We start from the raw sequence: 17,514 nt of genomic DNA, 5'->3' as shown, positions 1-17,514 counted from the left end.
ATAGTGAAGGATAGGAAAGCCTGGTGTGCTGCAGTCCATGGAGTCACAAAGACAACAATGCCTAACTCCTTGTTGTTGTTCAGGGGCTCAGTCATGTGCGAATTTCTACGATTCCATGGACTGAAGCACACTAGGCTTTCCTGTCCTTCACTGTCTCCCAGAGTTTGCTCAAACTCATGTCCATTGAGTCGGTGATGCCATCCAACCATTTCATCCTCTGCTGTCCCCTTCTCCTGTCTTCCATCTTTCCCAGTATCAGAGTGTTTCCCAAGGAGTCAGATTTTGGCATACAGTTGGCCAAAATATTGCAGCCTCAGTATCAGCCGTTCCAGTGAATATTTAGGGATGATGTCTTTTAACATTGACTAGTTCGATCTCCTTGCGGTCAAGTGGACTCTCAAGGGTCTTTTCCAACACCACAGTTGAAAACATCAGTTCTTTCCTGCTCAGCCTTCCTTATGGACACACACACATCTGAACATGACTGCTGAAAAATTTATAGCTTTGACTATATGAACTTTTGTTCACAAAGTGATGTCTCTGCTTTTTACTACGCTGTCTAAGTTTGTCAAAGCTTTTTTCCAAGGAGCAAGCATCTTTCAATTTCATGGCTGCAGTCACTGCCTACAGAGAATTTGGAGACCAGGAAAAAAAGGCTGTAACTGTTTCCCTTGTTTCTCCAACATTTGTCATAAAGTGAAGAGGCCAGATGTCATGATCTTAGTTTTTAGAATACTGAGTTTATGCCAGCTTCTTCACCCTCCTCTTTCACCTTCATCAAGAGGCTCTTTGGATCCTCTTTGCTTTCTGCCATCAGGGCGGTATTATCTGAATATCAGCAGTTATGGATATCTCACCCAGGAATATTGAGCCCAGCTTACACTGCATCCAGCACAGCATTTTGCATGGTATAACCTGCATAGAAGTTAAAAAAGCAAGGTGATAACACACAGCACTGAAGTACTCCTTTCCCAATGTTGAGCCAGTCTGTTCCTCCATGTCTGGTTCTAACTGCTGCTTTTTGACCTGCATACAGGTCTCTCAAGAGGCAGGTGAACTGGTGTGCTATTCCTGTCCCTTTAAGAATTTTCCACAGTTTGGTGTGATCCACACAGTCAAAGGCTTTTGTATAGTCAATGAATAAGAAGCAGAGATTTTCCTGAATTATTTTTTCCAATACTGGAGCAGTTGGGAATCATCAGAATGTTCCTGCTGCCACTTAAATATAGTCACTCCTACATTTGTATTGATACTTCTGTGATTAGCCACTGTATCCTTCAGTTCTCCCCTGCTTCATGCTTACTCAGCAATCACCAGGTGAACGTATGTTAATGGGTCCTATCGCACAACTTGTTGAGCAGAGAAAATTCAAGATTCCTTAGTCTGGCCCTTTAAGTCCCCTGTTCCCCCAAAGTGAGGCCTCCACAGGCAAGTTGACTTATCCACTACCTCCTGATGCATACACCTCACACAGCAGGGAGAAGCCTATGAAGCCAAGCTTGTATATACAGACAACATTTCCCTGCCCCATATCCCTGTCTGTTGTTTGGCATAAAGAAGCATCCTGGAGGGACCTGAGTTCTTTCCTAATCAGAGCAGATTTACTCTCACTCACATCTTCTCCTATTCTCATTTGGTTCTGTGCATCAAAATATGTATGCTAAGTGATTTTAGGTGCCCTCTTAGTCTCTGAATAAGTCAGTTGGTATATTGGGAAGTGCACTGGGCTAGGAGTCTGGGTGGATAACTTCTAGCTCTGTGTTGACATGACATTATTAAATCTGAACTATGCACCAATTGCTAGGTAGAATTTTAATTCAAGTGTCCAGGGAGTGGTTCTTTTAGCCTGGAACTAAATCTGCCATCATCTTCCTCAGCTGTATTTCCTCTCTCATCCTATGCTAACTCCCTCAGAGCACTCAATCCATAGTGTAGCCACTGTCAGTGTTTTCTCAGTCTCCATTATGTTTTGTGCACCTTGAAAAAAGGGGCCATCTTCTTTCTTATGATGCAGTTAGTATTGCCTGGCAGAGTGTCTGGATATGTGGGCACTCAAATATTCTCTGAATGAAGGATCTCTCCTGTTTCGGTGTGAATGGATTTGGATATATAGCCATAATGAAAGATTGAATCCTACCTCTCCAAATGCATTTGGCTAGCTTTTAATGTGGTGTAAAATGCCTCAGCATGTATATGAGAAAAGTATTTGGATCTTGCTACTTGCAATCCAATTTGCTTAATCTGCAACATGAGGTTTTAAAGACCTCTTTTGGTTACAAGTATCTATGGCTCATTTCCCCCATCTCCAAACCCAAATATCATCCCTCATCAATCAACTCCACAACATGTTGAAATAAAGAACAGGTTAGGAATGACACTTCCAATCAGAGCTTCTCTGTTTCAAGGGATTGAGCAGGGAACTGCACCTGCTCAGCATTAAAGAAATCCTCCACAGGACAACTGAAGAACTGAATGAGGAGGCACAGACAAAGGCTATGGATTATATGTTTCTCATTAGCTCCAGGGAACATTCCTTACTCACAATAAAAAAATTACACTTGCTTCCTTTAGTTTCACCCCAACAGATTTATGGAGATATTGTCTAAGTTTAAGATGTACAATGTGATAATTTTCATACAGGTGTATGTTGTAAAACCTTTCCCACAATAAGATAAAGACACACCTCCTTCCCCTCACATAATTAGCATTTTCTTGTTGTTGTCATGGTGAGAACATTAATGATCTACTCTCCTAGCAACTTTCAAGTATACAAGAGAGTATTATGCACCATAATCTCCATGCTATACCTTAGGTCCTCATAACTTACTCATCTTACAACTTAAAGTTTGTATCCTTGGATGAGCATCACCGCATTGTCCACCACCCCCAAACCCTTCATGCCCATTTTTGTTTTTATAGTTTAATGGTATTAGATCAAGTCACTTAAAGAAAAACACAATTTGAAAGGGGGAAATGTTGCTTCCAGAGAGCCACAGTTTTACTGGTCATGGTGATGACTGAACAAAATAAAGAATACCAGTGCAAGGAGTAAGTGTGGGTAGTTGGGCACCACACTCCCAACTTATTGCTCTAATACCAGGGCAGGGGAAGAGAATGGAAATGAAAGAGATCAGGATATATCTTACTTCATGCATTGTTCCCCTTTAGAACACCCTCAGACATTTATCTTGTTAAATCTAGCATTAGTCTTAAATTTGTGACTTGGGAAGAGATCAATATGTATGACCTTTGCTAAAACTCATGCTGAAAGTAAATAAATAAATAAATAAATAAAGACTGAGGACTGTGAATACAGTTTTTGAGCTAGGACACTTTAAAAAATTCAGAGAACGGTGATAAGAGATAAAGGCAACATGAAATGTTTTATTGTGAAAATACCAGCCAGGTGAGCAATGTGACATCATCTCCAGTTTCAGATAATCTTTGATTTTTTATTGGTTAAAAATAAAACACAGTTTTTTAAAGTTACTTCACGAAATTCACTTGGGGATGCAGAATAATAGGTGTGGTCCTGGTCAGACCATTAAAGATATAGATTCAGAAGTGTATGTTTCTGTGTGTGCGTGCGTGTGTGTGTGTGTGTGTGTGTGTCTGTGTGTGTGTGTCTGTGTCTGTGTCTGTGTCTGTGTCTGTGTCTGTGTCTGTGTAGGGAAACTACCAAGGCAGATGGTATGAAGAAATCTGAATTATATAGATCTTGTAATTTATCTTCTAACCTTGGGTAAAGGGCAAGTATCTTTTTCATGGCCCAAATCTAATCATCTGTGTGCATGTTTGGACTGAGCTCCTCAAAGGGATATCGTCTGTAGCCCAGGGCAGGGAGTCCCTGGGGAGCGAGCCAAGCTGTGACTAGGCCTGGGCGGCAGAGGGCGCATCCATGACCGAGGGGTTCTCCTCCTCAGGGGCGTCATTCTTCTTGGCAACAGAGACAGAAGCAGGTGTTTCAGTGGAGCTCTTCCTGATCTTGCCCTCTCCTCCATCGGAATCCTGTCCCTGGGCGCCAGGCACTTGCTGCGGGTGGCAGCACGGGTTTTTGGCACTACAGGATCCATAGCGTGGAGGGGGCCTCTGTGGCGGATTGCTGCTGGGTTCGTGCCTGCTCTCGCTGTGCTCTGCCTCCAGCTCCTGCGAGATGCCGGGTGAGCATCTTGGACCAGGAGTGGTGCCTCGGTCCCTAGGGCGACTCAGCAGGTAGCTGGGGCCCAGACCCCGCCGAGGATGCCCCTCTTGCCTTGCGGTGGGGCGGACCCAGGCTGCCGGTCTGACCGGGGGCCGCTGGTGGTAGCCAGGATCGATGGGTGGCGGGTCAGAGATGGGGCCCTGCGGGAGGGGCGGGAAACACCTCAGTCGTTGGTCTTGGGAGTGGCCAGGCAGAGGGCGTCTGAGGCCCTGGGCCTCCGTGAAGCCTTCACCGCTGCACTCGTGTTCATCAGGATCACCTTTCTTGCTCTTGGGACCTCGCGGTGGCAGCGCATGGCTGTGGATGCTGAGGCCCCAGTGGATGCTGGTGCAGTGGGCAGTGTAGCAGCTTCCTTTCAGTGGCCCGCCCGCTGGCCCGGTCACGTTAGTGGCCTTGGTGCCCCGCTCGCCCTGCACCACGTCAAACTCCAACGTCTCGCCATCATCTACGCTGCCTTGGTACTTGCAGAGGTTTTTCCCAGTGATGACCATATGGTGAACAAACACATCTTCCTGGGTATCATGCCTGCTGATGAAGCCGTACCCTTTCTTCTCCTTAAACCACACGACAGAGCCTAGGACCCTCTTAGTGATGCCATTCTTAGGCACCTTTCCCTTGGCTCCTCTGATGGTGGCCTTGGGGATCCCATCCCCGCTGAGGTGGCCTGTGTCTAGGGCGAGGTTCTGGTCTCTGCCTCTCAAGGATGCTAGGGGTTTCCACGCGGCATGAGGACAGAAGGAAGTGGCCACATCCGTGAGGGTGGCCTCTCCCGCCTCACTCATCAGGTCATCCTTGCTCTCCTTTCTCCAAGAATCAGGGGGAAATTTGTCCTTCTGTGGTTGGAAGGGGGGGGGGGGCTCGGGATAGAGGCAGGAACCTCTCTCTGGGAGGTTTGTGGGTTAGGGCAAAGGGCTGTCTGGATTTAGTCCAAGAGTTTTGGAGAGGCCTATGGCATCTCCTGGGACAACCAGGACGTGGACCAAATAATGGGTGCCATAGTGCTGGTGAGCTCTCAAGGGGTAGGGCTGGGGTGGGGCCTTGAAGTAGCTTGAGCTAGGGGGAAGGCAGGGTGGGGAAAATATACTTTGCCCCAGCCTCCCGCCACCACATCATAGTACTCCTGTTTCATGACAGAGAAGGAGGCACACTTGAAGCTCTAGGAAAGGACCTTAGCACCCTCTTGCTTGCCTGAATGGATGTGAGGAGAGGACCTACTTTCCACTCCTCTTCCTTGCTTGAGGGGATTCACAGCCTTCTAAGGGCACTCACTCAATATTCTCACAAATCTCTGATCCTCTTCAGACCCCTGTGGAGCCCATTGTGTGGGTCAGACATGTTGTGTCACTTGAGGCAAGAAGACAGCCGCGTGATTTGAAGACCAATCAAAAAAACCTGCTATGGGTTTTGTCTGTTTTGTTTTTGTTTCCCTTCTGAAGGCTGCCAGGCCTAGAAGGCTAGTGCTAAGAGGACACTAATGTAGCGCATGTTTATCTAGACAAGTGTTATGATTGTGTTGACCTAAAACTAATAGACTGCCAGGGATTGCTCCACCAAAAATGAGTTTACTCTAGATAAACAGAGAATTGCAATTCAGGGTCTACAACCATGCTGAGCTACATACAAGCTTCCCTAACAGGGAGAAGATAATTCTTTGAAAGAATGGGGAGGTTAGGAAGGCTGCACTAAGCAAAGTGTCCATGGGAGACTGAGGCTTTGAAGTATGGTGGCTCTTCATTCACTGAGTCCTGACAGTCTCTATTTGGCTGAGTTCTTAGCACACAAGAAGAGGAAGGGTTTCTTCTTCGTGCTGGGCTCTGCTGTCTTGTCTGAGAGCCCTCCCTTCTGGCCTCCCAACTCTATCTTAATGGAAGTGTCTTTTTATTAATTTTTACCCATCTCCCCTTTGATCAAAATCTTTCTCTGAAAGCATCACTGATCAAGAGTTAGATTTTTCCAGTTTCAGCAGCTTTCTGCCAATCCCTGCCCACCCTCCTTCCCCTCCTACCCCCAAGCCCTCATGCCAGAAAAGATCTCTCCTGTGCATAGCATCCCATGTTAGACTGAAAGTGCAGAGTTTGAAAGCATTTTGAAGTCACTTTAGAGCAAGACGGAGGGGCCAGGAGAACTCTCAGGCACTTTTTCTCTAAAGTTCATGTTTTCAAGATTATAGACACTGGAGATCACCTGAAGCATCATGCCCCCATCACAGTTTTGGTAGACAACCTTTCGAGAGACATACTCAGAATATCCTGGGAAGGCTGTCTTATCAGATATCATGTCTGCTTCCACTTCAGAAAACCTTGACTCTCAGATCACTAGGTACTGTGCAGGTCCCGTCAGGAGTGGTGCTTTCTTTAAGTGTGTCATGTGAGTCCAGGTGTCTATTCCCTGGAGCTTGGTGGCCCAAGGGTTGGCTAGCAGTACCTGATAGAGGCCTTTCCAGCAAGGTAGAGGTGAGTCGTTCCAGAAGTGTTTCTGCCAGTAGATGTAACATCCCTGTTGCAAGGTGTGTTGAAATATCAGAGGACCTCTCCTCTTCTCAGTGGTGAGTCAAAAGAGGGAGGAGCCAAGTGACTATCTATAACTGTCTCAAAGGGTAAGAGTTTATGTGTTCCAAACAGAATGGATCTGTGATTCAGAAGGACCAAACGGCAATTCTTTTAGCCAAGGTAATTGGAGGGCCTCCACAAATCTAGCCAACTGAGTCTTAATTATGCCATTAAACCAGACTAAACCAGAGGAGGTCAGGTCAGTGCTGAGAAAGTGTTGTAAAACTAGCCAAATTGTGCAGACTTGTGCAGACTTGTGGAAGTAACTAAGCAGTAAATTGGGGGCCAGTTGCAAACTTGTGGAAGTAACTAACCAGTAAAATGGGGACCTAGATCATTCTGAAGTTTGAGAGGAGTTACCCAGATAGGGATAATCTTTTCCTAAAGTACTTTAGCCACAAAAGAGGCAGTAGCCTGTATGTAAGGAAAGAATAAGGTCCAATATAAAAACATACCGACTGTGACTTAAACACATCCACAGGGCAGGGGAGGTTGTAAGGAATCCCACTTCCAGTGCCTGAATGCTCCACTGAGGCCATTTAAACTGTCCAGGAGGAGTGCAGCCAGTCTTCTCTGTGGTGCATTTTGGAGAAGTGGGCCACGTGGTTTCAAAGATGATATACAGCTAATAATAGCTAAGCTGACACAAGCATGATACACATCATACACCATAAGGGAACTATAGATGAAAAGAATAGGATAGCACCACACACCTGTTGGAAAAGACCCTGATGCTGGGAAATATTGAAGGCAACAGGAGAAGAGGGCGACAGAGGATGAGATGGGTCGATAGCATGACTGACTCAGTGGACAGGAATCTGAGCAAGCTCTGGGAGATAGTGAAGGACAGGGAAGCCTGGCATGCTGCAGTCCATGTGGTCACAAAGAGTCGGACATGATTCAGCGACTCAGCAACAAGAACACAAACCTATTAGAACTGCTCCCTCCCTCTCCCCTCCCCCAAATGCAAACACCAAATACTGGAGGCTGGGAAACAACACCAACTTTAACTCATTGCTGAAAGAATGCATTTGCTGCCTCTCGAGAAAGATATTGTCAATATTTTCCAAAGCTGAGCAGACCTCACACTTTGAGATCCATTGAAGTGGCACTTTTTGGCCCCTTGTGAGTGTTTCCCCACCAATAGGGATTCACAGATGCTATCATTCCATCAGTTGATAGTAGTTTAATGCACGTTACAGTGGCTCTGAGGGGGAATTCTAGTCTCCAGTAAAGCTGTGCTGCTATTTGGTCTGACTCGGATCTTTCCCTTTTAATCTAACCAATAATTGTTTAACCCTCCAGTCTTGCTCTACCTTCTCTGAGGCTAAGTGTCAGGCCCCTCTAGCCAGTTTTGCCAAGTTATAATTTGGGGAAATATCCCTGTGCACCAATACAGAGTTTTGGCTACTGTCGGTTACTTTAAGAGCAGCATTCCTTGGGGAAGTATCAGCAAGGCGATTTGATTTGCCATAAGTTACAGAGCATCAAGTTTAGACTGTCTCGGTAAAGTTTGCATCCACTAATCCCTGAACAAAAGCCATCTTAAATTTTGCTTCCACTGGCAATTAGGAAGTCGTGTTGCTTCTACACCATTCCAAAGCCATGAGCTACTGTGAAAGCGTATCTACTATAAATTCAAATATTGTTAGTTTTGCTCTTGAGAAGACTCTTGAGAGTCGCTTGGGCTACAAGGAGATCAAGTCAATCAGTCTTAAAGAAAATCCACCCTGAATATTCATGGGAAGGATTGATGCTGAAGCTGAAGCTCCAGTACTTTGGCCACCTGATGTGAAAGGCCCCTGATGCTGGGAAAGATGGAAGACAAAAGGAGAAGGGGCTGGCAGAGGATGAGACGGTTAGATAGCATCAGTGACTCAATGGACATGAAACTGAGCAAACTCTGAGTGATAGTGAAAGATAGGGAAGCCTGGTGTGCTGTAGTCCATGGGGCTGCAATGATGCAGACACGACCTAGCTGCTGAACAGAGCAGAAAGTTCAAGCCTGTGTGCCTGCTACGTTGCTTCAGTCATGTCTGACTCTTTGGGACCCCATAGACTGTAGCCCTCCAGGCTCCTCTGCCCACAGGATTCTCCAGGCAAGAACACTGGAGTGGGTTGCCATGCCCTCCTCCCAAGCCTGGGTAAGAACAGAGAGCTCATGCTTCTCTTTCGAGATGGTGGAGAAGGACATGTGCTTCTCTCCTCCTGAGAGAGCACCAAAACTGCAACTAGGTGTTGAACGACCATTGACAGGAGGATGCTGGAGCTCACCAAAAACAGGTACCTCTTGTTCAAAGACAAAGAAGAAACTGCAACGAGACAGGAAAATCAAAACTTGGGAAAGTCAAATCCCATACCGGCCAGGAGCAGATACCACAAACTGGAGAAGAATAATTCCAAAGACGTTCTCCCACTGGTGTGACGGTTCAGAGACCCACATCAGGTTTCCTGGTCTGGGAATCTGGCACAAGGACTATAATCCCCAGGGAATCTGCCATTGACCTCCAGTGGGATTTGATTACAAGCTTTCCAGAGCACTGGGGGAAACAGAGATGCCACTCTTGGAGGGCACAGACAAAACCGTGCCTGCCCCAAGGCTCATGGGAAAGGAGCAGTGACAGCACAAGAGACTGAAACAGACAGATTTACTCACTAGTGTTGCAGATGTGAGTTGGCAGTGGCTCACTGCAGGGACAGGGGCACTGGCAACAGCAGTCCTGGAAGCTTCCCTTTGGCATGAGCTCTCTTGCTGCTGCTGCTAAGTTGCTTCAGTCATGTCTGACTCTGTGTGACTCCATAGATGGAAGCCCACCAGGCTCCTCCATCCCTGTATTCTCCAGGCAAGAACACTGGAGTGGGTTGCCATTTCCTTCTCCAATGCATGAAAGTGAAAAGTGAAAGGGAAGTCACTCAGTCGTGTCCGACTCTTAGCAACCCCATGGACTACAGCCTACCAAGCTCCTCCATCCATGGGATTTTCCAGGCAAGAGTACTGGAGGTTGCCATTAACTCTACCATAGAACCCAAAGAGCCCCAGGGTTGGGTCGCCTTAGGCCAAACATCTAACAGGGAGGAAGCACAGCCCCACTCATCAGCAGATAGTTCGAGTTTTACTGAGCACAGCCCTACCCACCAGAGCGAGAATGACGTTTTCACACAACCAGTCCCTTCCATCAGGAAGCTTACACAAGCCTCTTAGACTCATCCACCCAAGGGAAGACCGAAGAAGCAAGGAGAACCATAATCCCACAGCAGCCAGAACAGGAACTGCATTACAGGAAGTTAATCAGAATGAGTGATTGAACAACAGCAGTGCCTAAATCCTGATGTTTGCTCAGTCGCTCAGTCGGGTCCATCTCTTTTTTGATCCCTTGGACTGTGGCATGCTAGGCTTCCCTGTCCTTCACTGTCTCCCAGAGTTTGCTCAAACTCATGTCAATTGAGTCAATAATGCCATCCAACCATCTCATCCTCTGCCATCCTCTTCTCCTCCTGCCTTCCTGCTTTTCCAGCATCTGAGGGTTTTCTGTTGAGCTGGCTTTTGGCATCAGGTGGCCAAAATATTGCAGGGATAGCATCAGTCCTTCCAGTGAATGTCAGCACTGATTTCCTTTAGGATTGACTGTTTGGTTCTCCGTGCAGTCCAATGGACTCCCAAGAGTGTTCTCCAACACCACAGTTCAAAAGCATCAGTTCTTTGGTGCTCAGCTTTCTTTATGGTCCAGTTTCTACATGCACACTTGACCACTGGAAAAACCGTAGCTATGACTTAGACGGGTCCTTTTTGGCAAAGTAATGTCTCTACTTTTTAATATGTTGTGTAGTTTGGTCATAGTTTTTCTTCCAAGGAGCAAGCATCTTTCAGTTTTCAGAGCTGTGCAAGACACTTTAGGACACATTGTACTATTTCATGAGAAAAGATGTCAAGGGAGAATGTTTCGTAAGTGTTGACTGCCATACTCATTGTTACTCTAATTAGATGAAACTGTATGATCAGATACTATTCCATGAGAAATGAGCCCAGGGGAGTGTGTTTTTTTAGTGTTGACTGCCATATTTCTTGTTATCCTAATTAGGTGATTTTGTACTCCCTGATGACTTCCCATCAAGAAGTGGACGCATCCTGTTTCTTTCATAAAACACAAAAACTTGTCCATAGCTGTTGTTGTAATGAAGGAAAAAATTAACCATTGTCCTTTATTTCAGGTTTCATGCTGAAACTATTCAGGTTTCACAGTGGGAAAATATTTCTTTTGCCCAGATTCCCCAATTCCCATGTTCACAAAAAAGTTTCCCTGTATTTTCAGAGCTTTGTAAAGACACATCTAGGAAATACTGTACCATTTATCGAGAAAAGATGTCAGAGGAGAGTGTTTTTGAGTGTTGACTGTCATACCTCTAGTTACCCTGATTAGGTGAAACAGTACTGCCTGGTGACTTCCCAGCAATAAGTGAGAAGCAGCCTGTTTTTTTTTTTTTTTTTTTTTTTTTTTTTTCTCAGAAAACTTAAAAACGTGACCAAAACTGTTGTTGTAATGAAGAGATAAAAGAACCAGTGTGTTTTTCTGGAAGGTTTGAGGCTGCAGTTATCCACTTTCCAAAGATGGGAAATATAGCTTTTACCATACAGGCCCTATTCCCAGATTAACAAGGCTGACCATTTCAGAGTTGTGCAAAGATACCTTTATGACATGCTGTATCATTCCATGAGAAAATTTGCAGGGGAAAGTGTTCTGTGAATATTCACTGCTGTATCTATTGTTGCTCTTATTAGGTGAAACTGAAATGTCAGATGACTTCCCACAAGAAGTTGGAAAAATCCTTTTTATTTCAGAAAACTCAAAATCATGACCAAAGCTGCTGTTTCAATGAAATTAAAATTGAACCAGTGTTTTTCTGGCAAGTTTAAGGCTGTAACTCTCCAGCATTCACTAGGAGAAGATACGTCTTTGCCATCAGGCCCCAATTCCCAGGTTCACAAAAACATGTTTCCCTGCAGTTTCAGAGCTGTGTAAAGACATTTCTGGGATACACTGTATGAATCTATGAGAAAAGATGTCAGGTGAGAGTGTTCTGTTAGTGTTGACTACTATACCAGTAGTTACTGTGATTAGGTGAAACTGTACTGTCAAGTGATTTCCCAGCCAGAATTCAGAGGCATGCTTTTTATTTCAGAAACAAAACAATGAGAAACGCTGTTGTTATAATGAAGAGAGAAATGAACCAGTGTTTAGGGCATGTTTAGGGCTGCAACTACCCAGCTTCACTGGGGGAAAATAATTCTTTTGCCATCAGGACCCAAATCCCTGGATCACAGAAACTGATTTCCCACAGTTTCAAAGCTGAGTAAAGACACTGTTAAAACACAATGTACCATTCCATTAGAAAAGAGGTGAGGGGAAGGTGTTCTGTGAGTGTTGACTGTCATACCTTCTGTTACCCTTATTAGGTGAAACAAATTGATAAATGACTTCCTAGCATGAAGTGGCAAGCATCCTGTTTCTTTCAGAAAACTCCAAAAGAAGACCAAAGTTGTTGTATTAATGAAAAAAAGAAAAAAAAAGAAGCAGTGTGTTTTTCTGGCAAGCTTAAGACTACAACTATCCAATTTTCACTGGGGGGAAATATGTCTTTTGCCATCAGGCCCCAAATCTCAGGTTCACAAAGCATGTTTCCCTGCAGTTTCAGGGCTGTGTAAAGACACTCGTAAGACACAATGTACCATTCCATGAGAATGACAAAAGAGATCAGGAGAGAGTATTCTGTGGGTGTTGACTGCCATACCTGTTATACCGATTAGGTGAAACTGTTTTGAAAGATGACTTCCCAGAAAGAAGTGCTTAGCAGACTGTTTCATTCAGAAAATTCCAAAACTAGACCAAAGCTGTTGTTTTAATGAAGAGAAAAATGAAACTGTTTTTTTAATGCGGATTTTAGGTTACAAATACCCAGATTCCACATTTGGAAAATATTGCTTTTAACTTAAGGGCCCAAAGTAAAGCCTGTTTCTTTCAGAAAACTCAAAAAATCGACCAAAGCTGTTGTAATGAATAGAAAAATGAATGAGTGTGTTTTTCTGGATTGCTTGGGGCTACAACTACCAGATTTTATAGTGGATAAGTTCTTCTTTTGCCATCAGGCCCCAATTCCCAAGTTCACAAAAACATGTTTCACTGCAATTTTAGATCTGTGTAGATATTCATAGGACATAGTGTACCATTACATGAAAAAAGATATCAGGGAGAGTGTTCTGTGACTGTTGACTGCCATACCTGTTGTTACTCTGATTAGCTGAAATTGTACTGTCAGATGACTTACCAGGAAGAAATATCAAGCCTCCCCTATCTTTCAGAAAACTCAAAATCTAGACCAGATCTGTTGTTTCAATGAAGAGAAAAATGACCCAACGTGTTTTTCTGACAGGTTTAAGGCTGCAAAAATTTTCAGGGGAGAGTGTTCTGTGAGGGTTGACTGCCTAAGTCATTGTTACCCTGATTGGGTGAAACTGTACTGCCAGATGGCTTCCTGGTTTGCAGCGGGAAGCATTCTTTTCATTTCAGAAAACTCAGCATCATGATGGAAGGTGTTTTTGTAATTCAGAGAAAAATGAGTTCGTGTGTTTTTCTGGCAAGTGTAAGGCTGCAACTATCTAGATTTCACTAGGGGAAAATACTTCTTTTGCTATCAGGTCCCAATGTCCAGGTTCACAAAAACATGTTTCTCTGCAGTTTCAGAGCTGTGTAAAGACACTACTTGGACTCAAAGTATCATTCCATGAAAAATGAAGTCAGGAAGAACTGTTCCATGTTGTTGACTGCCATCTCTGTTTTTACCCTGATTAGTGAATCTGTACTGTCAGATGACTTGCCAGAAAGAAGAAGCAAACAGCCTGTTTCATTCAGTAAACTAAAAAACTAGACCACAGCTGTTGTAATAAAGAGAGAAATTAACCAGTGTGATTTTCTGGCAGGGTTGAGGCTGCAACTATTGAGCTTTCACAATTGGACAATACATTTTTTGCCATCATGCCCAAGTTCCCAGGTTCACAAAAACATCTTTGGTGTGTTTTTGTTTGTTTGTTTTCTATTTTTAGAACTTTAGAAAAACATACCTAGGAAATACGATACCATTTCATGAGAAAAGAAGTCTGCAGAAGAAGGCAGAACAGTAAGACAGGGAGATTGCCAAGCCTGCCTCCCCACAAATACATCAAAAACTCATCATGATATGGAATAACTCTTACAAAGCAAACTTTAGGTGACACCAGAATACCCCAAGCCTTCATGGGGCAGACTAAGCTCCCTGTAATAAAGTAGGGGAGAGAATGAAGACATAAAAAGGGAAAAGATGGAGAACTTTTGGAAGGGAGATTATGACCTGAGGGAAGGTGGGAGTCATGAAGCAGGAAGAGTTCCTGTGCACTGGGAAGCTCCCTCACAGAGGGGCACAAAGAGGGAGCTGAAGAATCTCAGAAGCTGGACAAAGCAGGGATTTAGAGGGAAGAAAACAGAAAGTTGCACTTCCCAACCCATAAAAACTCATGGACTGTGGCCCAGACCAGACAGCTGGGTCAAGGAACCGAGAGAAGCCCACAGAAGCCAGAGGTGCAGAGGATGGGCCCGGCTGCTGTGAGAAGGGCAGCATGCAAACCTCTGCAATAAACATAATCCTCGCATCACAGAGGGTGGACCCAGGTAGCCAAGAGTGGCACAGCATACAAATTTCTCAAGTGCACTCAAATCTCGTGGTACAGAGGGCAGGCCCAGGTGAGCCCTGAGAGGTGAGGCATACAAACCTCTGCAGTGCACACAAACCTCATGGCACAGAGACTGGGTCCAGAGAACCAAGACAAGTGCACATAAGCCACAGACATAGAGGGTGGGCCCGGGGAGACAAGACAAGTGCAGACAAGACCTGTGTTGCAGAGGGCAGGCTTAGAGAGCCAAGGCAAGTTCACACAAGCCCTGTGAGATGGAAGGCAGGCCCAGTGAACTGAAGCAAGTGTGCATAAGCCCTATGGCATAGAGGCCAAGCTCAGGGGGCTGAGGGAAGCCCACACAAGTGTTTATGATGCAGAGGGCACAGTTAGGGAGCTGAGAAAAGACCACACAAGCCACTAACTAGCAAGCTTCAGCTGGCAGTGCAGTGTGCAACCTGGAAACAGAAGTACCAGCAAAGATTCCAGGGACAAGTAGGGGGCTGGTGGCAGTGAAGATATGCTGATAGGGCCACTTTGACACGGCTATGGAAATAGATGTGTCTAACACTGACAAAGCCAGAAGGACTGCCCAAAGACATATTGAACCCATAGAGACCCCAAAACCTACTACTGAACACTGCACTGCCCTTCAGAAAGATGAGATCCAGTTCCATGGATTAGAACACAGGCACAAGTTCCCCCAACCAGGAAAACATCACAGGACACTGATCCAACCCCATCCACAGGGGCAGATACCAAAACCAAGAAGAACTACTTCTTTGAGAACTTTTGCGTAATTTTTCTGATGTTGTTTCTGATATATTTGACAGCTTTTCTTATAGTTCTTTACAAGCTGTAGCTATTCCTGAATATACATAAATCTTTTTCACATATGTGTATTTAGCTTCTCTTTTCTATTTTTTCTTTTCTTTGTTTCTTTACCATCTGTTCTACTTCTTCTCTTTCTCTGCTCTCCATTCTCCTCCTTTATCTTTATCTTCACCTTTTTTTCCTTCATTCTTTCTTTTTTCACCATATAAGCTAAATTGTTGTGCTGTCTTTGCAATATTCCCCAGTTGGCACTCTGCTCAGGATCAGATTTCCAAAATGAGCATTAGTTAACTCTGCTTTTAATTGATTGATATGACTTTTGCTTTCCCTTGTTCACCAAGTCAATCTTCTGTACTCTTTTTTTAAGTTTTTTTAAATATAAATTTATTTATTTTAATTGGAGGTTAATTACTTTACAATATTGTGTTTGTTTTGCCATACACAGGTATACACGTGTTCCCCATTCTGAACCCTACTCATTCCTCCCTCCCTGCTACTCTTTTATTTAGATCACTTTGGTTATGACTGTGGAAGTGTGTAAATATGTCACATTATTTCTGTAATTACCTGCTTGATTTGCTTGATCTCCTTCCACTAGAACACAGGCACAAGTCATCACAAACAAGAAGTCAAAACAAACTACTCAACCAACATTTCTGTACAAGGGCAAAAACCAAAAGGAGGACTACAGCCCTAAAGCATGGAAAAAGGAGACCTCAAGTGGAGCAAGACAGGAAAAAAAAAATGAAAAGACAGAGAAATACAGCACAAATGAAAGAACAAGGTGGAGACTCATGAGATCAAATAAATGGAGAAGAAATAAGCAATCAACCTGAAAGAGAATTCAGAAGAATGATAGTGAAAATGCTCTGAAGACTTGAAAATAAGATGGAGAAAATCTAAAAAACAATTAACACAGTTCATACAGTCACCAAGGACATAGAAGAAATAAATAATAAACAAATAGAGATGAATAATACAATTACTGAAATTAAAAACTCTCTAGGCAGGAACCACTAGCAGAATAACTGAAACTGAAGAACAGATAAGTGAGCTGGAAGAAAGAATGGTGGTAACGACTGCAGAAGAGTAGGATAAAGGAAAAAGAATGAGAAAAATTGAGAATAGTCTTGGAGACCTTTGGGACAATATTAAACGCACCAACATTCGAGTTATAGGGATCTCAGAGAAAGAAGAAAAAAAGAAAGGCTCTGAGAAAATTTTTGAAGAAATTACAGCAGAAAACTTCCCCAACATGGGAAGGAAACTAGTCAATCAAGTTCAAGAAGGAAAGAGAGTCCCTTACAGGATAAACCCAGGGGGTAACACATCAAGATACATATTAATCAAGCTAACAGATTAAACATAAAGAAAGTATACTAAGAGCAGCAGGCGAAAAGCAACAAGAAACATACAAAGGAAAACCTATACAATTAACAGCGGATCTTTCAGCAGTAACTCTGCAGGACAGAAGGGAATGGCAGGATATATGTAAAGTACTGGAAGAAAAAAAAACAAAAACTACAAACAAGATTACTATATCCTGCAAAGATCTTATTCAAAATTGATGAAGAAATCAAAAGATTTACAGACAAGCAAAAGTTAAGAGTATTTAGCATCACGAAATCAGCCTTACAACAAATGTTAAAAGGACTTAAAATACCAGTAAACACAAGAGAAAAGAAAGACCTAAAAAGAAAACAAAAACCCAAGAACATGCCAGTGGGAATATATATCAATAATTGCTTAAATTTAAACTTATTAATTGCACCAACTGAAAGACACAGACTGACTGAATGAATACAGATATAAAATCATGTATATGCTGCCTACAAAAGACCCACCAACTTCAGAGCTAGAGACACATAGAGAATGATAGTAAAAGGACAGAAAAAGATATTAGATGAGAATGGAAACCAAAATAAAGCCAGAGTGGCAAACCTTATTTCAGACAATGTAGACTTTAAAATAAAAATTATTATAAGAGATATAGAAGGACATTACATAATGACCAAAGGATCAATCCAAGAAAAAAGCATAACAGTTGTAAATATTTATGCACCAAACATAGGAACACCACAGTATAGAAGGCAAACACTAACAGGCATAAGAGGGGAAGCTGACAGTAACACAATAACAGTAGGGGACTTTAACACCTCACTTACACTAATGGACAGATCATCAAAAGAGAATCAACAAGGAAACACAAACATTAAATGAAACATTAGACC

General features: G+C 43.6%; 1 protein-coding gene across 1 annotated transcript; it reads right to left on the bottom strand.

The window, feature by feature from the left end:
* Positions 1-3,870: 3,870 nt before the first annotated feature.
* On the bottom strand, positions 3,871-4,983 carry LOC102183950 (nuclease-sensitive element-binding protein 1-like). The gene has a single exon (XM_018043677.1). The coding sequence runs from the start codon at positions 4,981-4,983 to the stop codon at positions 3,871-3,873; it is 1,113 nt and encodes a 370-aa protein (XP_017899166.1).
* Between the last annotated feature and the right edge of the window lie 12,531 nt (positions 4,984-17,514).

This window comes from Capra hircus (genome assembly GCF_001704415.2).
Source record: "Capra hircus breed San Clemente chromosome X unlocalized genomic scaffold, ASM170441v1, whole genome shotgun sequence".
NCBI classification, from domain to species: Eukaryota; Metazoa; Chordata; class Mammalia; order Artiodactyla; family Bovidae; genus Capra; species Capra hircus.
Note: the sequence above shows the minus strand (reverse complement) of the source record. Positions and strands in the feature narration are given on the sequence as shown.

Coding starts and splice junctions, on each gene's coding strand:
- LOC102183950 (XM_018043677.1), bottom strand. CDS start 4,983: ATGAGTGAGGCGGGAGAGGCCACCCTCACGGATGTGGCCACTTCCTTC.